Raw genomic sequence first — 15972 nt, 5'->3', positions numbered from 1 at the left:
TGTGATTCTCCAATCTAAACATCTCAGTGGTTCTCCATTGTCTGTAGTCCAGGCTCCTTAGGCTGACAAATAAGGCCTTTTGTGAAGATGTTTCTCAAGTTAAATTTCTATACTATTCACCCCTCTCCTTTTACACCTTAGGCTTCAGCCACAGTAACTTTGTCTTCCTCAAGCATACCATACTGTTTTATGCCTCTGAGTGTCTGAACATGGGTGGGAAGCCCTTGCTCTCACTTATATGAGATTCTTCTTGACGGTCCTGTTTGCCACTCTGGCATGTTTCATGTGTCAATTCTAATGCTTTATAATAATATACAATACTATTTGATACATTTGTCTGCCCCACAAGACTGGCTGTGTTCCAGTCTTTGGTGACTGGCATGGAGAGCAGCATACTTTCTGAGTTACATTGAAAATGGTTATAAGATACTTGGGTTCTTCAGGTTTGTCAGCTTGGTGCTTTTGAAGGTAAACACTAGAGAGAAATAAGTGGAATCTCAAGGCTGTATGCACACTAGAAAATAGAAGGTTTATCGTTTTTTTTAAAGGAGAAGCAATCTTTAGCAAAGTTTTTCTACCCTATGAGGGAAAAAAACAAGGTATAGCTATAAGTTTATAGGATCAGTTTAATAAGAAAAATATGAATTCACCCTCCTTATTTCATCTGTGTGATAACTGCTCGAAGCAGTGAGTCAGATCTGGGAATCAGTCTTAGCTCCAGGAACCCTGGAAAGTGTTTTTAACCAGACTTGTTTAGCTTATTGTGTTTGTACATCAGTGCTCATGCCTTTAGCAGCTTTCTAACCAGGGAACGAAATGACCCATAGTCCTATTTTTAACCATTTACACATCTGCTTTTACATTGGTTCTCCCTCTTCCATGTATTAAAATAATATCCTCTTATTATTTAGCACTTATCATGTGCCAGTTGTATAATACACTAGTTGATATTTCAGTATCTTTGGAAACAATATCACCATTTTACAGGTAAGAAAAAGGTGGTCAGAGCATTGTTGTAAGTTAACCTTGTTCGGTAAGCAGTGGTGGAGGCTAGATTCAGACCATTGTCAACTTGCCTTCAAAACCCCATGTTTGTTCTTTGCCGTGTTGGCACTATGCCTGGCTTTAGACATCTTTCCCCTACCTTTTGTTTATTTGGTGAACAAGCACTGCATGAAAACTTGAGTTGTGCTGGCTAAGGGCAAGATTCTAGTACATGCACTTTGTGGAATCCTTGCCTGTTCAGGGACCTGTTTCCTTTGTCTCCTTGTTCTCCAACTAGGTTTTTAGAAAGGTGAACTCATATAATCAAGTGAAATTTTCCTGATGCTAATAGTTGGTCTGTGGAAAAATTTTTATTTCATCAATTAACATTTGTATTTTATGATTTTTTTTTTTTAAGTTTTACCTTGGAAAATTCTAAATACACACACAAAAAAGACAGGCATATAAGTATGTCCGAGTCCATTTGCTGTTCACCTGAAACTCACAATATTGTTAATTGGCTATACCCTCATATAAAATAAAAAGTTAAAAAAATTTTTTAAAAAAGAAAATAGTATAATGGGCCCTTATGTACCCATTATCCACCTTCAACAGTTCTCAGTGTTTTGCCAGAATTATTTCATCTGTTTACCCCATGCAATTGTCACACCTAACAAACTGAAAATAAGTCCTTACGTTATAATGATTTTCTTTAACAGGGAGATATTTGGCTTGTACTCTACTGGTAATCATGGAATAAATCATTTACTTGCAGGTCTCGTAGCTGAGAAAATAAGAATCTTTATTCCAGTCAACAAGCAGGACTTAAAAAAATACTTTCCTTGAGTAATTTGGTGTGTGAGAGGACTAGGAGAACTGGGCCAGGGTATTTAAATCTTTTTTAAAAGTCATGTCTAAAATGTAATGTGTTTTGCTAATGTGTGTTTTAGACTCTAGTACTTCAGGAATGAAGTACATTTTTAAAATACGTGTATACCTAAAGCAACTAGAAAAGGAAGAAATGAAGAACCCCAGGGTTAGTAGGAGGAAAGAAATCATAAAAATTAGGGCAGAAATAAATGCAAAAGAAACAAAAGAGATCATAGCAAAAATCAACAAAGCTAAAAGCTGGTTCTTTGAGAAAATAAATAAAATAGACAAACCATTAGCCAGACTCATCAAGAAACAAAGGGAGAAGAATCAAATCAACAAAATTAGAAATGAAATTGGAGAGATCACAACAGACAACACAGAAATACAAAGGATCATAAGAGACTACTATCAGCAGTTATATGCCAATAAAATGGACAACTTGGAAGAAATGGACAAATTCTTAGAAAAGTATAACTTTCCAAAACTGAACCAGGAAGAAATAGAAAATCTTAACAGACCCATCACAAGCACAGAAATTGAAACTGTAATTAGAAACCTTCCACCAAACAAAAGCCCAGGACCAGATGGCTTCGCAGCTGAATTCTACCAAAAATTTAGAGAAGAGCTAACATCTATCCTACTCAAACTCTTCCAGAAAATTGCAGAGGAAGGTAAACTTCCAAACTCATTCTATGAGGCCACCATCTCCCTAATACCAAAACCAGACAAAGATGCCACAAAAAAAGAAAACTACAGGCCAGTATCACTGATGAACATAGATGTAAAAATCCTTAACAAAATTCTAGCAAACAGAATCCAACAACATATTAAAAAGATCATGCATCATGACCAAGTGGGCTTTATCCCAGGGATGCAAGGATTCTTTAATATCTGCAAATCAATCAATGTGATACACCACATTAACAAATTGAAAGATAAAAACCATATATGATTATCTCAATAGATGCAGAGAAAGCCTTTGACAAAATTCAACATCCATTTGTGATAAAAACCCTCCAGAAAGCAGGCATAGAGGGAACATACCTCAACACAATAAAAGCCATATATGATAAACCCACAGCAAACATCCTCAATGGTGAAAAATTGAAAGCATTTCCCCTAAAATCAGGAACAAGACAAGGATGCCCACTCTTACCACTACTGTTCAACATAGTTTTGGAAGGTTTAGCCACAGCAATCAGAGAAGAAAAAGAAATAAAAGGAATCCAGATTGGAAATAAAGAAGTAAAACTCTCACTGTTTGCAGATGACATGATCCTCTACACAGAAAACCCTAAAGACACCACCAGAAAATTACTAGAGCTAATCAATGAATATAGTAAAGTTGCAGGATATACAATTAACACACAGAAATCCCTTGCATTCCTATACACTAACAATGAGAAAACAGAAAGAGACATTAAGGAAACAGTTCCAGTCACCATTGCAATGAAAAGAATAAAATACTTAGGAATAAATCTACCTAAAGAAACAAAGGACCTATATATATATAGAAAACTATAAAACACTGATGAAAGAAATCAAAGATGACACAAATAGATGGAGAAATATATACCATGCTCATGGATCAGAAGAATCAATATAGTGAAAATGAGTATACTACCCAAAGCAATCTATAGATTCAGTGCAATCCCTATCAAGCTACCAACGGTATTTTTCAGAGAACTAGAACAAATAATTTCACAATTTGTATGGAAATACAAAAAAAACCTCAAATAGCCAAAGCAATCTTGAGAAAGAAGAATGGAACTGGAGGAATCAACCTGCCTGACTTCAGGCTATACTACAAAGCTATAGTCATCAAGACAGTATGGTACTGGCACAAAGACAGAAATATAGATCAATGGAACAAAATAGACCAGAGATAAATCCATGCACCTCTGAACACCTTATCTTTGACAAAGGAGGCAAGAACATACAATGGAGAAAAGACAATCTCTTTAACAAGTGGTGCTGGGAAAACTGGTCAACCACTTGTAAAAGAATGAAACTAGAATACCATACACAAAAATAAACTCAAAATGGATTAAAGATCTAAATGTAAGACCAGAAACTATAAAACTCCTAGAGGAAAACATAGGCAAAACACTCTCTGACATAAATCACAGCAGGATCCTCTATGACCCATCTCCCAGAGTAATGGAAATAAGAGCAAAAATAAACAAATGGGACCTAATTAAACTTAAAGCTTTTGCACAATGAAGGAACCTAAGCAAGGTGAAAAAGCAGCCTTCAGAATGGGAGAAAATAATAGCAAACCAAGCGACTGACAAAGAATTAATCTCAAAACTATACAAGCAGCTTCTGCAGCTCAATTCCAGAAAAATAAACAGCCCAATCAAAAAATAGGCCAAAGAACCAAACTGACATTTCTCCAAAGAAGACATATAGATGGCTACCAAACACATGAAAAGATGCTCAACATCACTCATTATCAGAGAAATGCAAATCAAAACCACAGTGAGGTACCATCTCACGCCAGTCAGAATGGCTGCTATCCAAAAATCTACAAACAATAAATGCTGGAGAGGGTGTGGAGAAAAGGGAACCCTCTTACACTGTTGGTGGGAGTGCAAAACTAGTACAGCCACTATGGAGAACAGCGTGGAGATTCCTCAAGAAACCGGAAATAGAACTGCCACATGACCCAGCAGTCCCACTGCTGGGCATACACACCGAGGAAACCAGAATTGAAAGAGACACATGTACCCCAATGTTCATTGCAGCACTGTGTACAATAGCCAGGATATGGAAGCAACCTAGATGTATTGGCAGACGAACGGATAAGAAAGCTGTGGTACATATACACAATGGAATATTACATGGCCATTAAAATGAATGCATTTGAATCAGTTCTAATGAGGTGGATGAAACTGGAGCCTATTATACAGAGTGAAGTAAGTCAGAAAGAAAAACACCAATAGAGTATACTAACGCATATATATGGAATTAAGAAAGATGGGAACAATCACCCTATATGTGAGACAGTAAAAGAGACACAAATGTATAGAACAGTCTTTTGGACTCTGTGGGAGAAGGTGTGGGTGGGATGATGTGAGAGAATAGCATTGAAACATGTATATTGTCATATGTGAAACAGATCGCCAGTCCAAGTTCGATGCATGAGACAGGGTGCTCAGGGCTGGTGCACTGGGATGACCCTGAGGGATGGGATGGGAAGGGAGGTGGGAGGGGGGTTCAGGATGGGGAACACATGCACACCCGTGGCTGATTGATGTCAGTGTATGGCAAAAACCACTACAATATTGTAAAGTAATTAGCCTCCAATTAAAATAAATTAATTAAATTTAAAAGAAAGAAAGTATTCTTTTTACTCACTTAATTCTATTAATAAAGATTTTAAGAATAAATAAAATATATGTATAAAGTCAGAGTCATTTTCTGCTTAGGTATTATTTTTCCAGATAGCTAGTTTGGGTTTATTTTTATTTATTTTTTTAATGGTTCTTCAAGTTTTAATGTCTGATCAATGATCTTTTTAACATTGCTCAGATTAGAAGATCTCTTTTTGTCAGTAATCCATTAAAAAAACTCTCTGGCTTCCCTAATGACTCAATGGTAAAGAATCCACTTGCCAGTGCAGGCGATGCGAGTTCAATCCATGGTTCAGGGAGAGCCACTGGAGAAGGAAATGGCAACCCACTCCCAATATTCTTGCCTGGGAAATCCCATGGAGAAGGAGCCTGGCGGACTACAGTCTGTGGGGCTGCAAAGAGTCGGACATAACTTAGCGACTAAACAACAACAAAGAGGAACTTTAAGATAATACTTTATGCATATATTGTTGTTTTTTAGTATAAGTAAAGCCTTGGTATAGGAAGAATGGTAACATAAATTTAAGTTGTAAAAACTTTCTTACCCAAGCTTGTCTGACATTTCTTTCACCCATTACCATTTTCCTCCTAGCAGATCTTAGGAATGTTCCTGAGGTTCTGATGTTCCAGACTTGAATGTCATCAAGAGAATAAATGACTATTAGATACCTAAAATGACATATAAATAACGACTTTGTTAAATGATCATACTGGTTATCCATAGTTACTTTGATCTTTAGTTTACCTTAGATTAATAGTGAAAGTGACTTCTTGCACTAATTTTTCTATATCAGTTGATAATTTCCCTCCCTTGGAACTTGTTTGGCTTAAACTAGCTGACAAAATAGGGAAACTAGTTAGGATCTCTGGTTACCATTAGAAATGAAAGTTAACTGTTATTGAGATTACTCCCACCTATCCATTTATGTAATAATATAAGGAAAAGATTTTTGTTCTTTTAGACTTCCCCTTCTAATTAATAATTAGACCAAAGGTTTTAAGTTGCCCGAATCATTTAATGTGAAGTTCTATATGTTATGTATACTAAATTTTGTTTTGTTTACAAAATAAGGCAGTAGTGCTTCTTTCAGAATCTTTATTTTGGATCGTAGCTTACTTACCTCTTTGAGGGTTTAGAAGTATGGTAAGTAGTAGATTTTGTGTTATAGTAGGCAGGCATGGCATTATAGTATATTATATCCTTCTATCTCTGCAACCACATGGGAAGAAGGTGTTGGCTTTACTCAGATTTTACATGAGGAAACGGAAAGTCAGGAGATTGAGTAGTCTGAGAAGAAACAGTGCAGCCAGTCTTAGAAGGGTATCTGACGCCAGTGCCAGGTGAGCTGTAAATAGGGGAATGAAGAAAAACAAGAGAGAAAAATCAAATCCTCAAAGAAGTAGGAGAGAAATTAGGCCATCTTAGGGTAATATTTTTTAATGCCCGAAGCTTACATAACTTTATAAAGTTCCTAAACTGCTTTTGAGTCTCACCACAGTCCTATAAGATAGCGTGCGTGACAGATACTCTCATTGTACAGGTGAGGAAACTGAGGTCTGAGCAGTAAGTGTAGGTTAAGGGAAAAGACCCTCTTTTGACCCTACCCAGGTGTGTAATTCCAAGAAAATGGTGAAGGACAAGCCTAACAGTGGGTTCCCAGTGTTGCCTGCACATCTGACTCTCCTGAGAGGGTTGGGAAAATACTGGTGCCTGAGCCAAATCCTCAGAAATTTTCACTGAATGGATCTAACGTGAGACTTGGTCTTTGGTATTTTTGTGATTCTGTTAGGAGGTCAGAATTGAGACCACCGCTCCGATACAAAGTGTGGTAGTGTGAAAGTTGAAACCTGAGGGTTATATGGTACTTTGGGCAAGGTTGCTTCAGTAAGAATAGATATTCACATTCTGCTTGCCTACAAGTTATTTGAAAATATAAGGAGAGAAGTTTTTTATACAAGCCCACTGAAAATATAAAACAGGATAACATAACTCCATGATCATTGTCATTATCACTGGGGAAATATCAGCGAGGTGATTTTGCTTTGTTTTCAGTTCTGGTATCTAAAATAATTGTCAGTGCTGTATATGCATATCATAAAATAATATTGACACATTTCATTTCTAATTGGGTTCCTTTCATGAATCTCAGGACAACATACAAATTTAAATCAAACCTAGAGATTAAAACAGCAATAGGAAAAAACTGAAAATAGTAGCAAGGATTGTATCTGTGCCTTTATCCCTGGTAACCAAGATAATACCTTATCACATAGGAGGTTCCTGTTAAATATTAATGAGCTGAGCATATTCTGTGATGGTGCATGAAATTACTGTAAAACGTACTAGTGTGATTTTATGACATACAAATTTGGAATTAATACGTAGAGCAATTTTATAATGGTTAATACTGAAGTTTTTCTCAATACCATCTGTTTTCTTTTAGGACCTATACAAATCAGCCTTCTTTTATTTTGAAGGAATATTTTATAACGATAAAAGATACCCTGAGTGCAGAGATTTGAGCAGGTATAGTTTGCAAAAATCTTCTCAAAGTCTTTGCTATTTCTCATCAAAAGAGGGTTATCTCCACAAGTCCTATTATTGGCGTGTTAAGGGTCTTTGCCAAGGAATTATTTTGTTAGATTGTTTTATTAGTTTTCAGATTAAAAAGTCTCTCTCAGATTTTTAAAATATTTTCAAAGTCATTTCATCCAGTTGGCCTAGGTTATAGTAAGTTAATCAATTTTTTACCGCTGTAAGAAAAATTTTTTTACCAAAGACATAACATAGATCATTTCAAGATCTTTGCCAGCTATCTAAACTTGTAAAAAAATATATATATTATCTACTGTTTCAGAAATTATAGTTAATCTTGTGTTGAGTCTTATAGATAACATCTGGAAAAAAGTAAATTCTACTTCAACACTTTATTAATCTCTGTTCTGCATATTTCGGAGAAGGCAATGGCAACCCACTCCAGTACTTTTGCCTGGAAAATCCCATGGACGGAGGAGCCTGGTAGGCTGCAGTCAGTGGGGTCGCACAGAGTCAGACACGACTGAAGCGACTTAGCAGCAGCAGCAGCAGCAGCAGCAGCAGTTCTTCATATTTAGGTGGTAGTAAATTAATTCACTTTTTTTTTACTTGTCAGGTGTATACTATTTGTCCTAGGTGAGTGGATATAAGTTGTTTATGTATATAACATGAAAAGTCTATGTCTGACATCATGCTATCTACATAAAAGTATTACCATACTTTTATTACTGATGTCCTGACAACTAGAGTATGTATATGTGTGTAGTTTTTCTGAGTGTTTATATAAACTCTTTCATTCTCTTTCATTATAACCACTTGTATCTATATTCTAATGCAGCAGTTCTCAAACTTGATCTCCACACTCTTTCATACTGTAAATAATTGACTCCAAAGAGCTTTAATGTGGGTTATTGCTGTAAATATTCACCATACTAGAAATCAAAACTAAGAAATATATTTAAATATTGACTAATTTAAATAATCTGGGCTTCCCTGGTGTTCTAGTGGTTAAGAATCTGCCTTGTAATGCAGGGGACACCAGTTCAATCCCTGGTCTGGGAAGATCCCACATGCCACAGGGCAACTAAGCCCATGTGCCACAGCTAGTGAGCCTGTGCTCTGGAGTCCAAGGGCTGCAACTGCTGAGCCCACATGCGCTATAACCCATGCTTTGCAACATGAGAAGCCACCAAAATGGGAAGCCCACACACCACAACTAGAGAGTAGCCCCTGCTCTCTCCCAACTAGAGAAAGCCTGTGTGGCAATGAAGACCCAGTGCAGCCAAAAATTAAAAATAATAATAATAATTAAATAGCCCAATTACAGTTACCATTAATAACATTTTTGTGAAAAATAACTTTTCCAAACAAAATAGAAGAGTGATGTTATACATTTTCCATTCAATCTTAAGTGATTACACATCACTTAGCCTCCTGAAAACTGGTGTTTATGAGAGAAAAACAGCTGAAAGGGCAAATAACATTTTAGGATTACTGCAAAGATATTTTTGACCTCATCAACCTCTGTGGGGGTCTCAGGACCTTACTTTGTGAACTGCTGCTCTCATGGGTACAGAAAAATTCAGAGTTCCTTCCTACTTAGCAACATGTATCAACCACTTGATTTTCACCTCAAGATGGTAATTGTCCAGTTAATTGGGTGAGCCAGCTTTTGTGAAATACTGCAGTTGCAAACTGGAGCAACGATACATCCTTGCCTTTTTGCTCCTCAGAACCATCATTGAGTGGTCAGAGTCCCATGATAGAGGCTATGGAAAGTTTCAGACTGCTAAAATGGAAGACTTCACCTTCAACGACTTGTATATTAAAGTGGGTTTTCCTTACTTATACTGTCACCAGGGAGACTGTGAACACGTTGTTGTCATTACTGACATAAGGTAAGTGGTAGCACTCAAAACATTTGTCCTGTTTTATTTCACAGAAGAAAACCATGGGTAGATTTGTTTGAAATAAGAGGAATGAAAGAAATGATCATTGCAGCTTGACTCAGGAGCAGCAAAAATGTTTGCTTTTTCTATAATGACCAACTCTGCATCTCCATCTTGTCTTTTAGAAAATCTGTAATAAATACGATTTAACCAGTGTGAGCCATTTGAAATGGTCCAACTCTTTGTAACGCCACGGTCTGTCCATCGAATTCTCCAAGCAGGAATATTGGAGTGGGTTCTCTGGAGAACCCCCATATTGGATCTCTGAAGATGATCCCTTCTTCAGGGGATCTTCCTGACCCAGGGATCAAACCCAGGTCTCCTGCATTGCAGGCAAATTCTTTACCATCTGAGCTACCACGGAAACCCTATTTGAAATGGTAGAATATGCCAAAAATCAAGAAAAATAACTGAAGCTCCTCCTCTGCCCAAAGACAGTGTATGACTTCTGTGAGTCTCCATGGGCCCCCTCCTACATTCGGTTCAGTTCAGTGGCTCAGTCGTGTCCGACTCTGCTACCCCATGAACCGCAGCACGCCAGGCCTCCCTATCCATCACCAATTCCCGGAGTCCACCCAAACCCATGTGCATTAAAAAATACTAAAAATTATATTTTATCACAGTGCCGGTATAAAGACAAATATAATACAGGCTAGATTTTTGCTATAAAACATTTAGTTACGGGTTAAAAATCTGTAAATACTCTATTAAAATATCTTCATTTGTGTATTGGACAGCTGTTATTCAAAGTGGTAATCATCTATTGTATAGACCCTTTGCTTTGCAAACCTGCACGTGTATTTCTGGGTTTCTTTTTGCCAGAATTTGAAGGAAATAAAAGGGAACTGGAGGAAGAGAAGAATAATTCTAATGTTTGACAAATATGAAGACTTAGTGCTTTGATAAAGATTTAGAGTGGGAAGGACTTAAGTATTCTAAAATGAGAGTTAGGGATTATAAAGTTTGTGTAGCTGGTATCTCTAATGAATAAAGCTTTCCATTTCCTTATTAGGAAATCTCTGTTTATGAAAGACGACCATAGTATACGAATAAGCTCTGCTCGATCCTTGGTCTTGATTTGGTTTCTTCTGAGAGACAGTGAAGATGTGCCTGTGGAGCAATGACTCATGCAGATGGCTTTCCCTGCCTCTACTTTTTTTTTTTTACTTTTTTTGTTTTGTTTTGTTTTAGTGACCAGTCTCCAAAAATTTACTTCCCATACCTTCATTCTCAGGAACGTACTTTGTGTCAAGTACTTGACACAAAGAGTAAACCTTGAAAAAGGAAAACGTGGAATGCAAAGCAGGACAGATAAGACATAAAAGGAATTCTCAGAATGATAGCTGTAGAGCAGACCTAGAGAACAGCTTAGTCCAGAGACTGGAGCAGGACCCGAGAACTCATGAAGCAGGTCCCAAGACTGCTAGACCTCCCACTGGTGTGTGGCCCATGTGAAGAGCACAATGCCATTCTGTCAGCAAATAGGGAACTGAATTAGTGACAGGTACACTGAAACCTAATAAGGAAATGCAAACATGAGAGAATTAGTAGCTAGAAAACAAAAGTGTTAAATGAGAAAATGAACCTATAGTCAGTTGTGTGGTTTAGGGAGATGTTTAATTCATTAGTCATAATTTAAACATTAAATATCTATTTAACCAAAGTTTAGTAGTTCTGTAGAGGGTTGTTGAAAAGCTGTATTAAAAAGAGGCAGTTAAATGAATGGAAAACAGTTGCCTCTCAGGAAGAATTGCTGAAGCAAGAGCCAGAAGCATTCATAAACCTCATAGATTTATAGGATTTAAGATTATATATTTGATAATGTACTTCTTTTCTAAGTTTTATATAAGGTGTTCTGCTTGCTCTTTACTCAGATGAGCAGGAATATGCTTCCGAATAAGCATGAGATGGAAGACAAATCCACTTTTCTCTGAAGATCTAAGTGGCCTTACATTTCTCATAGTGTAGGTTGTACAGCATCATTCCTAAAATTCAAGACAACTTAGAAGAGCAATTTTCACTTATTAAGCATTTGCTATGTAGGACTTTCCTAAGGAGTTTTTTTTTTTTAATAAATTTATTTATTTTAGTTGGGGTAATTACTTTACAATATTGTAGTGGTTTTTGCCACACATTGATATGAATCAGCCATGGGCCCACACGTGCTCCCCATCCTGAACACCCCTCCCACCCACCCCCCATCCCATCCCTCCGGGTCATCCCACCAATCCAGCCCTGAGCACCTGTCAATGTAATTGACTACAAGTAATTCTTCCCTCAGTTGGTAGAGAATCCACCTGCAATGCAGTAGACCCTCGTTCGATTCTTGGGCCAGGAAGATCCCCTGGAGAAGGGTAGCCCACTCCAGTATTCTGGCCTGGATAATTCCCTGGACTGTAAAGTCCATGGGGCTGCAAAGAGTTGGACACAACTGCATGACTTTCACAAGTAATTTTTATCTTACAGGAGGATTTAATCATTCATTGCTATCCCATAATTTAATAGTTGATAAGCTATCAAGTTTATTAATCATTTTCTGATGAAGGACATGGAAGCCTTCATCTTGGAAGGACATGCTGTAGTCCATGGGGTTACAAAGAGTCAGACACGACTTAGCAACTGAACAACAAATCATTTTCTGATGGTGAAGTTAATATAGTGCTACGCTGTTACTGAAAAAAAAAGTCAAAGTTTATAATTCTTAAGGGGTTTTTAGAATACTGTTGTGCATGCTCTTCATTTTTCAAATGAAGAATTGGGGGGTCCAGCATAGTTAAGGATTTATCCAAACCCACTAAGCTGATGAGTGGTGTAAACTGACTTTGCATTTTTAAAATTTCTTAATTCTGATACCTAAAACTAAAATCCTACCAATTCACATTATACCAAAGCCAGATTGGGATTTTCAGTAGTTTTTTTAATTAAAAAGAGCCATGTTTGTAATTCAAAACCACTTAATCTGTAGCACTGAGTACACTCTCTCAAACTGTGTTCCATAAAAAAAGTACTAAGTAAACAAAGCACAGATTTGAAGAAATTCACCCAGGTAATGCTGCCTACATTTCCCTCTCAGAGTCACAGTGTACATGTTCCTAAAGAGATTTGGGAAATTGCACAGAAAAGAAAATACGTGTTTAATCCCAAATGTCTTTTGGAGAAAGTGTTTTAAGGAACACAACAAATTGAAAATACACCTACTGTGTTCTTCATTTTGAGGTAAGGATGTATTTCATTACAGATCACAAAAATTTGCACATCATTTATTTATTTTTTCATGTACAAAAGGCTTGTGCATCACGATGACTGCCTGGATAAGACACTTTATCCCCTTCTTATCAAGAAGCATTGGCTCTGGACCAGAAAATGTTTTGTTTGTAAAATGTTCACAGCTCGGTAAGTGATTCTGCTTTTTCCCTTGGGAAGTATTGGCTTTCAATAGTGAAGCACTTTCGATCTTTGGTATTTGTTTTTTTCTGTTTTGAATTGAGGACTTATACTTTGGTATATAAATAATATAAAGTTTCATCTAGTTAGAAAGCACTACAAATAGTAGTACAAATGAGTTTAAGCTACAGCTGTCTTTTTAAACAATAAGCAATTGAATTAGGTATAACAGTCTAGGGACTAGGTCAGACTTTATAGTTTGGTTGATAACTTATGCTGGATGAATAACACTTCGTCTCCTTTTTATTTTAATGAGGTCAAAATATGGTTTTATAAAATTTTGTGGTTTTGCATGTTTAGATTGTGTTTAACTGTGAATCACTCAAAAAGCCATCCAGGGGAAAAGGGAAGAATTTAGTGTCATTAGTGTGTTTTGGGTTCCCCACCACAACATGCTTTTCTAAATGATCAATAGAAAAACACGATAAATCAGTTATCAGATCAAAATGGCAATCAGAGAATGTCAAAACATTCCATGAGATGCACAATTCAGATAGACTGAAAAATATCATTTTCCCTTAATGTGACATCCTGGTTAAAAAACAAAATCTTAGTTGACTAAGAGTTACCCATATTCCAATTTGCATACACTCTGTATATAACATTTTACCCTAAACTCTAGGTTATGTTTGAAGGCTAAGTATGTCGTTCAAGCGTATGATACTTTAAAATATGGATTTATATTCTTTTCTACTTACCTTTAAGGAGAAATCTTTCAGAGAAAAGTTGTCCTTTTGCCTTGTAGAATACTGGTAGAGTTATGTCTCTACTTATGTATGTATATACAATATTATATAAAGGATTATACTGTATAAATAAGATAGAATAAGGCAATAGTGGGAATGTTACCTATACATATAACTACAGCACATTAAAGCATGAAAAAGTTGATTGTAATGATGTACATCTTTTTTAACTACAGGTGGGTGACAAACAATGACAGTTTTGCACCACAGGACCCATGTTTCTTTTGTGATGTTTGCTTCCGAATGCTCCACTATGATGCAGAAGGCAACAAACTGGGGGAATTCCTCGCTTATCCCTATGTTGATCCTGGAACCTTTAATTAATATCCAAAGGTGTACTCTTGTGAAATAACTTGGTTACTTTACTTCCAAGAAATGCCAGTGAGGAACAGGATCCACCAGAAACAATCAGCTAAAGTTGTCATCCCCACAAAAAAAAAGTTCAAATCACAGATCTTCTTAAGCAGTCTGAATGTATTTAAATGTTTGAATTAAATTATTTTAATATTTATTCCAAAGTATAGTTTCTTGCCCATTTTTAAGTGAGTTGTCTATTGAGTTGTAGGAGTGCTTTATGTATTCTGAATACAAATCCTTTGTCAGACATAAGTATTGTGGTTTTCTCCCAGTCTGTACTTTGCCTATTTGCTTTTGTCCAGAGAGGTTTTTGCTCATCTACCATTAGCAAAATTCTCCTAAAGATACATCAAGTGATGGAAGTGTTTTGAAAATTCTTTGAAGCATGAGAGCTACACCTTGTACCATGAGGCTTCCAAGGTAAATATCCTTCAAATATCTGTGATAAAAATGGAGAGGTTAAGAATAAATTTAATAAAGACAGTATTCAGAAGAGCTATTGTGTAATTTTACACTGAACTCTTTTGTAATGTTAGGTTTTATTTTGGTAAAAACTAGGAACACTAAACACTTCAAGACTCACTACATGAATAATGACTGTATAAAGAGTTTGGGTATATACTCATAACTTCATAGAAGTAACACTTAAATTGAAGCTTCATTTCTTGACCAGAACTTTTTGGAATCACAAATGCTATTTAGTTTAAAATGTATGACAATTTTAATATTTTTATGATTTAAAAAAGTAGATTTTATCTAACATAACCACTGAGTGGAGATGGGAAATCAAGATCCCATGGATTGCTGGCTCTGCATCGCTGTTGTTTGGCAATAATACTCGGCATTCTGTATGCAAAAAGAAAGCAACTGTTTTTCTAGCCCAGCTCTTCATTCTTCTGGTACCTTTGTTATGATAATCTAGTTACCCAATTCTCATTTGGGGCCAGAGGACAACGTTGATAATTTTGAGGAAGGTCTAGACCCATCAGAGAAAATTGTAGCTACTTATATTATTTTATTGAAATACTCTGGAAATCTTTTTTGGTGGAAAATTTAATTAATACTTTGCTGGAAAAGTATTAAGCAGAATTAAATTTTTAAACATTTCAAATGTGTTGTACTTAAATTCCACCTTCTCTCTTCTAGGTTATATTTATATTCAGCTGAATTCCACTTTCCCTGGATGGCTGAGAACATTTACCATATAAATAAAAAACTGATGAAGCCTGTAAGACGTGTGTTTAAAAAGTTGACAATAAAACATTTTATGGACTTAAATGCTACTTAACTGTGGTATGTAGAAGACAATCACCTGTCACCTGTTTCTAGTGGTTGTATTCACTGGTTCAATCAGTACACCAGAAAATCAGCATAAGAAAGTAAGAGGTCCCTTCATGGCTGGCTGGCTATTACTGCCTAAATGTTTACTTTCATATCTCCAATGATGTTCAATTTGAACAAATTGAAAATCCTGCTGGAAAACCAGAGATTTATCTAATTCCTTGAAAGTTTCACAGGTAAAAATGAATTTTTGCTTCCTTTATTTTTAAACTGCATTCCTTATAGGAATATAGTATACAAGGGTCTCTTTACTTTTATTTTCATCATTTCATATTCTCAAAACAGCAAATTCCAGAAAGTGTATTGTCTTAAAGCAGCATTAATGTATGTGTTGTACCAATCAACTCATTTTACTGGCAGAGAAATTAGAATGTCAGTTAAAACAT

General features: G+C 36.2%; 1 protein-coding gene across 4 annotated transcripts in view; it reads left to right on the top strand.

Moving 5' to 3' along the window:
* The window catches only part of SNAPC3 (small nuclear RNA activating complex polypeptide 3), a 38469-nt gene extending 22946 nt beyond the window's left edge, over window positions 1-15523 (top strand). For 3 of the 4 annotated variants that reach the window (XM_081499907.1, XM_081499897.1, XM_081499878.1), the window contains 5 exons: window positions 7658-7740; window positions 9483-9647; window positions 12984-13091; window positions 14065-14665; window positions 15392-15523. In XM_081499907.1, the coding sequence (XP_081356033.1) occupies window positions 7658-7740; window positions 9483-9647; window positions 12984-13091; window positions 14065-14212 (504 nt within the window). In that variant the 3' untranslated portion in view covers window positions 14213-14665; window positions 15392-15523. The remainder of the gene's footprint in view (window positions 1-7657; window positions 7741-9482; window positions 9648-12983; window positions 13092-14064; window positions 14666-15391) is intronic. The other variant, XM_081499887.1, reaches the window with a different exon arrangement.
* Window positions 15524-15972: the final 449 nt, after the last annotated feature.

Source organism: Giraffa tippelskirchi, chromosome 1, assembly GCF_054371585.1.
Source record: "Giraffa tippelskirchi isolate mGirTip1 chromosome 1, T2T-mGirTip1v1.2.pri, whole genome shotgun sequence".
NCBI classification, from domain to species: Eukaryota; Metazoa; Chordata; class Mammalia; order Artiodactyla; family Giraffidae; genus Giraffa; species Giraffa tippelskirchi.
The sequence above is the reverse complement of the archived record's forward strand: the minus strand, read 5'-3'. Positions and strand labels throughout refer to the sequence as shown.